Source organism: Plasmodium falciparum (assembly GCF_000002765.6).
Source record: "Plasmodium falciparum 3D7 genome assembly, chromosome: 1".
Taxonomy (NCBI): domain Eukaryota; phylum Apicomplexa; class Aconoidasida; order Haemosporida; family Plasmodiidae; genus Plasmodium; species Plasmodium falciparum.
Genome location: NC_004325.2, coordinates 417501 through 430000, shown reverse-complemented (window position 1 = coordinate 430000; position 12500 = coordinate 417501). Strand labels below are relative to the sequence as shown.

At 20.1% G+C, this 12500-nt stretch overlaps 3 protein-coding genes across 3 annotated transcripts; 2 read left to right on the top strand and 1 right to left on the bottom strand.

The window, feature by feature from the left end:
* Positions 1-2425: 2425 nt before the first annotated feature.
* PF3D7_0111000 (kinesin-8, putative) lies at positions 2426-8225 on the top strand (the record flags this gene model as incomplete). The annotated part of the gene is made up of 6 exons (XM_024473104.1): positions 2426-6910; positions 7089-7151; positions 7210-7269; positions 7505-7627; positions 7718-7873; positions 8118-8225. 6 exons carry the CDS (start codon positions 2426-2428, stop codon positions 8223-8225), a joined length of 4995 nt encoding a protein of 1664 aa, XP_024328883.1.
* A 922-nt stretch (positions 8226-9147) lies between these two features.
* PF3D7_0110900 (adenylate kinase-like protein 1) lies at positions 9148-9708 on the top strand (the record flags this gene model as incomplete). Its single annotated transcript, XM_001351002.1, has 1 exon — positions 9148-9708. One exon carries the CDS (start codon positions 9148-9150, stop codon positions 9706-9708), a length of 561 nt encoding a protein of 186 aa, XP_001351038.1.
* Positions 9709-10393: 685 nt separating this feature from the next.
* On the bottom strand, positions 10394-12080 carry PF3D7_0110800 (transcription initiation factor TFIIB, putative; the record flags this gene model as incomplete). The annotated part of the gene is made up of 3 exons (XM_001351001.1): positions 10394-10966; positions 11164-11621; positions 12008-12080. The coding sequence occupies 3 exons, from the start codon at positions 12078-12080 to the stop codon at positions 10394-10396; spliced, it is 1104 nt and encodes a 367-aa protein (XP_001351037.1).
* Between the last annotated feature and the right edge of the window lie 420 nt (positions 12081-12500).

The following is a 12500-nucleotide window of genomic DNA, read 5'->3' as shown; positions in this document are numbered from 1 at the left end:
TATTCCATATGATTTTTAAACTTTAGTTAAATAACAATTTGTCAAAAAAAAGAAAAAATAAAGAAAAAATAAAGAAAAAAAAAAAGCGTAAATTATACACATATGTTAATGTACACATATATAATATTTATATAATAAAAATACGTGCTTACAAAATTTTTCATTATATTCAAAAAAAAAAAAAAAAAAGTATTTTAACAATTATACATTTTGTTTATATTATATATACAAATATATAATATATAACATATATAATAATTTTCTTTTAATAAAATAAATTTGTTTTTTTTTTTTTTTTTTTTTTTTTTTATACAAATAAAAGATATAATAAAAATTGTATATTTTCTCCATGTATGAATAGGGGATATATTCTTATTCTGTTTGAATTATATAAATATATAATTATTTATGACAACATAATATATTATTTGAAATAAATTTATTATTATTATATATATATATATATATATGTATAATATGTCATTAAGTTTCTATATATGTATATATTTTTTCCATTTCTTCTATTTCCTACTTGTCGTTATGGTATTTTTAGATAAACATATATTGATGTATTCATGAATATATCCATTTGGTTTATTTTTACATTTATGTTTGTACAATTTCAATAAACTTATATGTGTTCTAATTTATATTTTACATCAATTTTATATCTTCAAAATGAAATTAAATATAAGTTTGCTTTTTCTTTTTTTTTTTTTAAAACATAACATATAATAAAAAGGGTAATAATATATATATATATATAGTTAAAGTATATTTTCGTCAAAGTGTATAACAACATATTTCTATTATCCTTATGTATAATATACCTATTGTTATGTGCCTACATATATCTATATTCATTTGTTTTTATAACTTCATATTTTTCGAAATATGTTTGTTGTCTATAAAAAAATATTACTATTAATGTTATTACTATACTTTATGTTATACATATATTATATATATATATATATATATAAATACATTATTTGAAAGATAGGACTTACTTTAGGCTCATGAAATGAATAAGAATATATATATATATATATATATATATATATGTGCCTTTAATATTCATTCATGATATATATATATGTATATTTTTTTTTTTTTTTTTTTTTTTTGAAACCGTTTTATGCACAAGCAATGCACGTCTTGTTTTTTTTTTCTTTTTTTTTTTCATTATAATAAAAAATAAAAAAGAAGAAAAAACTTATACAAAGTAAAATATCCTATTAAAATGTTATAAGAATATAAAAATATATTATAATATATATGTTATATTTTTTTGTATATATTCTTAAACTCTCTTTTATTATAGATACTTGTATTATATATATATATATATATATATATGTATAATATATTGTAAACTTTTTAATATAGAGATGAGCATTTATATGTTATTCTTATCTGTCTAATTTTTTTCATAACAAAAAAAAAAATAATTAGATTATATATAAGTGTGTAGTTATATATACCTTATAATTTTTTTTTTTTTTCCCTTCATACATATATATATATATATATATATATATATATATTAAATGAATAATATATTATATATAATACATTTCATGTGTATTTGTTTATATTTATTATTATTTAGTAATAATGAATAATATATTTTATAAGTGTTAAAAAAAAATTACAAAACAAATAAAAAGTGTTATTGTTACGTATTATATATATATTATAAAATAAATATTTTTTAATAAAGAAGAAATGTATTACATATAAATAAGAATAACAAAAGACACAACATATATGTATATATATATATATAATATATTATATTCCATTATCATTTTATATGATAAACATATTTAGAAAATATATTTTTAAAAAGTTATAAAAGGAAATTATATAATTAAAATGAATATATATATATATATATATATATATATATATATATATATATATGTATGTATGTATGTATGTATGTATGTATTTCTTATAATATCGTTTATTTCATGCTATATATTATTACATTTATGAGATCTTTTTTTTTAACCTTTTATTTTTGAAGTTCATATCTTTTAAAAAAAAAAAAAAAAAAAAAAGGTACTACACACTATTATCAATAGAAATATCTAATTGCACATATATATTATTATTGTCAAAAAAAAAAAAAAAAAAAAAATATATATATATATATATTTCATGTTTACTTTTAAATTTCCAAGTTATGAATAATTTCTTTTTATTTCATAATATTTTCACATTATTAAGATAAATATATATATATATATATATATATATATGTGCGTGTGTGTATATATGAATTTTTTTTTTTTTTTTTAAATATGTTATAAAAATATATATATATATACATATATATATATATATATATATATATATATATATATATAATATTATATGTATATATAATTGTTTTTTAAAAAATTATGAGTTAAATAAAATGGAAAGTGGTAATAAGAAAAGAATAGACACTTATGAAGAAAATGAATGGATAGAAAAAGAAGAGGGAAATAATTTGGGGGATAATAAAAATGCAGATTATTTTGTGAGTTCTAATATAGAAGATGTATTCATATCTAATAGAACTACAGAAAATGAGAATGAAGAAATGACAGGTGAATTTATGTCTTCATCAGACATTTCTAATAAAGGAGATGAAAAAAATGCGTATAAGAGAGTAAGACATAAAGAGATAAATAAGGAAGATATGCATATAGGAAATAATCATAATTATGTAATGAACGACAATAATGATGATAATAATATTCAAAATAATGTTTCTAATAATGTGGAAGAGAATATTCAAAGTATAAGTTTTATAGATCATGAAATGATCCCAGAAAAAATGAATATACTAATAAATAACAACAATAGTAATATAATTAATGACAATATATATATTGATGGTAATAATCATAATAATATGTACATTGATCATACTCCTTCGGATAACATATATAATAATAATGAAAAACATACAAAAGAATTATACGATAAGAAGAAACCATGTGGCATATATAAAAATACAAATTCAAATTCAAATACAAATTCAAATTCAAATACAAATTCAAATTCAAATGATCATTTTAAAGAAGCTAAAGATGAAGGAAATAATAATCCAGTAGATGAATTAATGAAAGATATTAAAATGTTTAACAACTCTATGCAATCTATATATTCAACTAATAATTTATCATTTCAAAAAAATTTATCCAAAATGTATTCAGAATTGGCTTCTAATAAAAATCTAGAATCTCTTCACAATTTGTTTAAAGACACATCTTTTGGGGGTAATATGGAAAAGGCCCAATTTCTTAAAAATATTTTATTGGCTAGCTGCTTACCTCAAAATGGAATGGGTATTAAGAAAAATGAGGTTGCAATTAATAAAGATATAGAAAATAACAAAGAAGTGGAAAAAATAAATAATAAAATACTTATTAATGATCCAAGAAATGTACAAGTTTCGCAATATATTAAAAAGAAAAAAAGTTCAAATTATAATTTAAATGAATATACAGAAGAATCTAATATAACAAATTTGAGTGAATCACAAAATTTGATTTCTAACATGGAACCCACAACAGTTTTTTCTTTGTCATCTCATAAAAATAACTTAGATGTAAAGGAAGGAGACGAAAATGTCGGAAAAAAAGAAACACCCAAATTTTTAGAAGACGTAGAAATAAATACAAATGATTTGAATATAAGAGATGATATAAGTCCCTTAAATTTAAATCAATATAAAGAAACATCAATGATTAATATATGGAATAAATCAAGTTCAAAAAAAAATATATCTTCTAACGAATGGGATAAAATGAAAAAGAGTTTTTGTAACATTGAAAATAATTTAATAGATTTTAATAAATTAAATAAGACAAGTAATGAAAATGTTATAGAAGGAATACAAAATCAAATTATTGATGAAGAAATGAAAAATATAGAAACTAGTCCATTTATTAATTATTTATCTAATGACAATATTATGACTGTAGGAAATACAAATATATCGAATGAACGTTTTCCTGTATTGGATTATGTAGAACAAATGGGTTCTAATGAAACTATGTTCTATGATAATTTTGACAAATATCAAGTTCTTAAGGACCATACTTCAAATTCTTTTCATTTATATAATAGTAACGATTCTTCAAAGGTTTCATGTGCAGACCAAGATATTAATAAGATGGATGTGGATAATATTAATAATAAGATGGATGTGGATAATATTAAGAATAAGATGGATGTGGATAATATTAATAATAAGATGGATGTGGATAATATTAATAACAAGATGGATGTGTATAATATTAATAACAAGATGGATGTTGATAATATTAATAATAAGATGGATGTGTATAATATTAATAATAAGATGGATGTGTATAATATTAATAATAAGATGGATGTGGATAATATTAATAACAAGATAGATGTGGATAATATTAATAACAACATTTATGTTGATAATATTAATAACAACATTTATGTTGATAATATTAATAACAATATTTATGTTGATAATATTAATAATGAAATATATATGGATGATAATAATAATAATGATGATGATACGGATAAACATAGCAATATCTATAAACATATGCCCACAAAATGTCATATAAATAATATTAGCCCAACAAATGCAGGTGATAGAAGCAAAATGAGTTCTCCTGCTCTACAATCCATGAGAACGAAAATAGGAAATACCAATTTATTAACAAAGGAAGAAGAGGGGGGGTCGAATTTAAAAATATGTAAGAATGAATTAAGTAAGATGGAACATACAAAAGTAAATACAATAAAGATGAAATCTCCTAAAAATATCAGTAAGGTGTGTCAAAACAAAAGTACAATAAATGTTCCTAAGGTAGTTAAGGTAAAAAGTAAAACTAATGAAAATGTGAAAACTCCAAAGATGACAAAAAGAAATAGTGACAACACAACGGGTAGAGGTGATCAGAAGATGAATGTTAATCAAATAAATAATAATATTAATGTGAATAACCATGTTACGGTAAATAATAATAATAATAATAATAATAATAATAATGGTAGTGTAAATAATCATATTCAAGTTCATGAGGGTAGTAATAATCATGGTGTTAGTAGTTTATCACCTGTTCATCAGAATGGAACATTGACTAATAATATATGTGTAAAGAGTAATAAAAATGAAAAGAATGCATCTGGTGAAAAGGATATAACATATAATATGAACGTGGTGATTAGATGTAGACCTATGAGTATTAGTGAAAAGAATGATGGAGCAAAAAATGTAATAAAGATTTTAGAAAACAAAATGGTAGTATTATTAGATCCATCTGACAATAGTGATAATGTATTAAGACAAAATCGGAGTAGAGAAAAGAAATATGTATTTGATTATGTATTTGATGAAAATAGTTCTCAAGAAGATGTTTATAATAATAGTGTAAAATGTTTAATAGATGCAGTAATAAAAGGATACAACTCAACAGTATTTGCTTATGGTGCTACAGGTGCTGGGAAAACACATACAATTATTGGTTATAAAAATGAACCAGGTATTATGATGATGATTCTAAAAGATTTATTTGAAAGAATAAAAATGTTACAAATCATGAATGAATATAAAGTCAAATGTTCATTTATTGAAATTTATAATGAAAATATATGTGATTTATTAAATCCTTCAAATGAATATTTAGATGTAAGAGAAGATCCTATCAAAGGAGTAACCGTTTCTAATATTTTTGAAGTATGTACAACATCTGTAGAAGAAATAATGGAACTTATTCATACAGGGAACCGGAATCGAACCCAAGAACCCACAGATGCAAATAAAACAAGTTCAAGAAGCCATGGGGTATTACAAGTAATTGTGGAAGAAACTGAAAAGGGTCAAGGGGTATATCAGCAAACAAAAAGAGGAAAATTATGTGTAATCGATTTAGCTGGTAGTGAACGAGCTAGCCAAACCAATAATAAAGGAATGAGAATGTTAGAAGGTGCAAATATTAATAGATCATTACTAGCTTTAGGAAATGTAATAAATGCATTAGTTCTTAGAAGTAAAGGAAATAGCAAATCTAATTTTATACCTTTCCGAGATAGTAAGTTAACAAGATTATTAAAAGATTCCTTAGGAGGAAATTGTAAAACGGTTATGATAGCAAATATAAGTCCATCCCATTTATCTTATGAAGATACACATAATACATTAAAATATGCAAACAGGGCAAAAAATATAAAGAATGTCGTAACAGCTAATTCGATAGTTGTTAAACATCATTTAACAATGTATATTGATGTAATAGAAAAATTAAAAAACGAAATCGAGTTTTTAAAAGAGCAATTAAATGAAAAAGAAAAAATACATGGTTATATGAGTACTAATTCGACTAATTATGATTATTATGATCAATTGAAGGATTATGAAAAAAATTATTCTAAGGAGGAGTTAATACATATAATAGCTTTGTTAAAAAAGGAAAACCAGCGTTTGAAAATGTGTGATACACATGAGGGTCCAATGAATAATAATGAATCTGGTGCTATTATAAATAATAATAATGATGAACAGCACAACAATGTAAATGATAATTTTAATCACAACGAATATGATAATAATAATAATAATAATAATAGGGAAAAATTAAACCATGACATCTTAACAAATAAGCATAATGAAGAACTAGCCAAATATAAAGAAGAAGTAAACAATCTCAAAATGATGAATGAGAAATTATTTATGGATAATAAAAATTTTCAACTAAAGTTGCAAGAATATGTAAATATTTCTAAAAATTTAAAAACATTAAATGAGGAATATAAAAAACAAATAGAAGCGTTCAAAAGTATGGTACACAACCATGATATGAATCATATTCAAATAAAAAAAAAGTTGGATGATTTAAAAAAAAAATATGCCCAGCTGAAGGTATGTCATAAATATATATATATATAAAAAAAAAAAAAAAAAAAAAAAAAAAAAAAAAAAAAAAAAATATATATATATATATATATACATATATACATATACATATATACATATACATATATACATATATACATATACATATATATCTTTGTATATATTCATTTTATTTATTTTCAAGGAAAGTACTGATGATAAAGATAATGACGATGTCCTAGAAAAATGGAAAAATGAATTAACAAAAGTAATTAAACATATGTAGAGAAATATTTGTACAATATTTTTATTTTATTTTTTTAAAGGCAATAATATTAGAAATTATTATCCATAATGGTTATCTATTATATCACAAATTTGGTGATGTCATTAAATAGTTGTAGTTAAATTGGTTTATTTGTTTGTTTATTTGTTTGTTTATTTGTTTGTTTGTTTATTTATTTGTTTGTTTATTTATTTGTTTATTTATTTGTTCATTTATTTGTTCATTTATTTGTTCATTTATTTGTTCATTTATTTGTTCATCTTTTTATTTATTATTATTTTATTTTATTTTATTTTATTTTATTTTATTTTATTTTTGTGTGTGTGTGCGTGAAGCTATTAAATGAACGTAAGAAAATAAAAATGATAATATTGGATATAGAGAGAAAGTTGATACAGAATAAAGAAATTGGGGCACACAAAATATCGGAAGAGGACATAAAATTGTTACAAGAAAATGTAACCACACGAAATGTGTATATATAATGTATAATATATATTGCATAATAATAAATATTTTGTGATTTTTATAATTCTCCTTTATTTTAGAAAACCAAGATGGACCACCAGCTAAAACTCAACATTCTTCAGACAAACAATTTAATAAAAGACTTACCAATAAAAATAAAAGACGAAAAGATGAAAAATTTTCTGTATCTTTTTTATACTAACAAGGTATTATTGCAGGAGAAGGAAGAGCTACAGGTATACCCGAATAAAATTGTAACATGAATAAATATATATATATATATAAATGTTTATATGTTTATGTGTTTATATGTTTATGTGTTTATATGTTTATATGTTTATATGTTTATATGTTTATGTGTTTATATGTTTATGTGTTTATATGTTTATATGTTTATATATTTATATATATTCATAATATACACATTTTAGTGTTCATGATTGTTCATCTTCGCCCTTGTATTTTCTTCTTTTTTCACAGGATTTTTTTGAATTATCATCTACCATTATTAATCAAAAAGAAAAACAAATTGAAGATTTAAAAGGAAAGTTAAAGGATATAAATGTTCCGATCACTTCAAAGAAATAATAATTATTAAATATAAAAATGAACATATATTTAAATATTATATATATGTTTGTATATGTATATATTTATTTATATACACCTTACAACATCAAACATTCATAACCACAATATTTATAAATAAAACATATAAATGATATAAAACATATAATAGATATAAAAATGAAATGATAATAAAAGGATAATTATTATAACAAACATATAAGCAAAATAAAAATTATGTTTTTTCCCCCTTGGGACAGTTTTTTTTTTTTTTAAAAAATACAAATATATATGTCCTTGTTAAATATTATTTATGCATATATGTAGATATGGATATATTCTAAATGTATATAAACAGATACGTTATTACAAGTTAGTTTTTATAATTTAATAAGCAATTAATTAATTAATTAATTAATTTTTTCTTAGTAACATTTGGTAATATTATATATGTATGTATGTATGTATGTATATATATATATATGAATTTTTTTTTTTTTTCTTCTTCTTTTTCTTCTTCTTCTTCTCTTTTTCCTTGTGTTTTTTTATATAATAAAATTTTCAAATTATTTAAATTATATGTAATATTTTATATATATATTATATATATATATATATATATATATATATATATATTTATTTATTTATTATTATTATTTTTTTTTTTGTATACATAATTGAATATATACATTATTATAAACTCGATAAATATAAAACAAAAACAAAGCAACTTTTTGAATATTCTATATATTATTTTTTATGTATTAAACAATCATCAATTTGATAAAAAAAAAATAAGCATATATATATATATATATATATATGTATGTATGTTTTTTTTTTTTTTTTTTTTTTTTTTATTCACGAATTTGAGATTTATTATAACATACTAACTTGTTATATATAGAGAGCTTATAAAATATCTTAAAGATTCCTTTTTATGATGAAAAGAAAAGTACCGAATATAATAATTACGGGCGTTCCTGGATCTGGTAAAAGTACTCTTTGTGAAGAATTAAAAGAAATAATAAATAAGGAACTTCTTAAAAGAAATGATATGGAAGGTTTTGAAATGACCCATTTAAATTTATCTAATATAATAAAAGATGAAAGATTATATAAAGAATTTGATGATGAATTAGATGCTAGTATATATAGTGAGGAATTATTAAATGAATATTTAAAAAAAAAATATAAATTAGAAAAAGGGGGATATATAATTGATTTTCATGATATTAATTTTGTTAAAGATGTAGATATAATAGATAAAATATTTTTGTTAACAATACAAACAAATTTTTTATATGAACGCTTAGAAAAAAGAAATTATACTAAAGAAAAAATTAAAAATAATATTGAATGTGAAATTTTTCAAGTTATAAAAGAAGATATTTTAGACCACTTCCCCAACACGAATATATTACAAGAAATAGAAAATAACGACTTACAACAATATGATAACAATCTAAGTATTATAAAAAATTGGGTTCTCTCATATATATGATATGCAGCACATGTGTGATACATATTTTATATGTATGGTTATATGTATATATATATATATATATTACACGTCTATACAAATCACATATATAATTATTATAATTTTTTTTTTTGTGTGTTTTAAATAATATATAGTTTAATTAGAAAAATGGAGGGTGTATAAAAAAAAAAAAAAAAACAAAAAATAAAATAAATAGAATAAATAGAATAAATAGAATAGTTCATATGTATACATATACATATATATATATATATATATATATATATATATTTTAACTGTTTGGTGAAATAAAAAACATATGAACTTTATTAATTATAAAAAAAAAAAAAAAAAATTCATTTTATGAAATGTTAATACTAACATTTTTAAAGTATATACATATATATATATTTATTTATTTATATTTATTAACATGTATATATTTTATAAATAATTGTTTATTAACTTTTAATTTTTTTTTTTTTAACAAAATTGGGATGTTAAATATATCATAGAACGGAATATTTATGGTTAATATATGTTTCTGTATTATAATGATCATATATGCCCAAGGTTAAACATTAAACAATGGGTTGTATATAAAAATATAAATGTCACATTATTTATATATATATATATATATATATTGCATTTGTTTATTTGTAATATTTCATAGGTTATGATACATTTAATACATTTATCATGGTTAGTTTTTTTTCCTTTTGTCTTCACTAAGATATTTTTGCTTAAGCATGGATAATTTAGGATTATCTTCGGAAAGGTAATATTTAGGGATTATATATTCTGCAGCATTTAATAATTCTTTGAATGTTGTTTTTAATGTATTAGTTGTAACACCACATACGGTTGCTATTTGTGATAAGTTTGGTAATTTCATATTTTTTTCTTCGTTCGTATTTAATTCAACTATTAAATGTATGGATCCTCCACAAAGAGAATTTAACCTATGAGATGTTGTAATTAATGTACTTGCTTTTTTAACTACATATTCTATTGCTTCGATTAAATCAATGGATAGCTGTAATCTATTCGATAAAGAATATATTAAATGAGATATATTTTCATTATATACAAAAGCTCGTGATGGAAGTACTTTTTTTAATTTATTTATTGTCTTTCCTAAATCCTTTTCTTTATATGATCTATCAAATGTAATTAATTCTTTTATACTTTTTATATGACCTGCTTCTCTGCATGCTAAATATACGACGGCTAGCATGTTCAGGTTGTTTATGCGGTTCTTAAGTTGTTCCATATCCTACAACGGTAAGCAGAACAAAAAATAAAAATAAAAATACACACATATATAAATAAATAAATAAATAAATAAATAAATATATATATATATATATATATATATATATATATATATATATATATATATATATATATATATATATATATATATATATATATATATATATGTATGTATTTATTTATGTGCCCCCCCCTTACCTGCAACTCCTTTGTTATTTCCTTGGCTCTCTCAATAACATTACTCCTCAAAAAGAAGGTATCACAAATTAATTTTAAGATATTAAATGCGGAAATTAATGTTTGATCATTTTTATTTATTTGTGTCATCATATTTAAATGTTGTAATTTTTTACTAGATTTAATAAATGTAGTACTAGTTAAATTATTTTCTAGCCATATATCACTAACTTCACCTACTCTATTTCTATCAGTATTTTTTGACTGACCATCATTTTGAAAATTTCTCCATTCTTGTTCTTCTGACAAAATCTTACTTTCAACGACCATACCACATCCATTACATATTTGAGTACCTTCACTCGTATCACAAATAATTATTCCTTTTTCTTTACAATCTGGGCATGTCGTATTTCTACTATTCCTAAAGTTTCTTAACATCTTTCTCCTCACATTATTATTCTCATTACTTACATTGGCTGTACAACATGTATAAATAAATAAATAAATATATATATATATATATGTAATCAATATTATAAAGGTTATGTGTCTATTCGTATTTATTAAAATGGAAAACAGGTCGACACAACAAAAACGCAGCACATAAATTAATACAAACATATATTAAGATATAAATATATATATATATATATTTATTTATTTATATTTTTCAATTATATGACCACACTGTGAATTTATCATAAAATAAATGGTTATCTTAAAAAAGATGAAACCGTAGAACATTATTTGAAATGTAAAGACCAACAATGATATAAAACGAATGGTACCTCATACATTATATATATATATATATATATGTATATATGAATATATTTTATTTTATTTTATTTTTTTTCCTTACTTCTAATTAAAGTGATGGGCTTATCACTCGCAGAGGTTAAAGCAAACTTTTTATTTGGAGAAATGGATGACATTTTTATTTTTTACTATTCATTTTTTATCAAAAAAAAAAAAAATATATATAAATATTATATATATATTATATATATATATTTATTTATTTACAATTTATAATATATAGAATGGCATGATGTCTCCCTTTTCTTATATTTTTTTATTTTTATTTTTATTATTTTTTTTTTTTCCTTCTATGTTCTTAAAAAAATGTATATATAAAATTATTTATATATTACGGTATATATATATATATATATATATAAATAAATTATATACAAAAAGAAAAGGTAGATATTTAAAAAATAATAAATTTTTAAATACGTACATAAATATATTATATATATATATATATAAATAATATATAAAATAAAGTTTATTTTAAAAAAGAAAAATTATAACTTTTAAATTGTATATATTATATATATATATATATATAT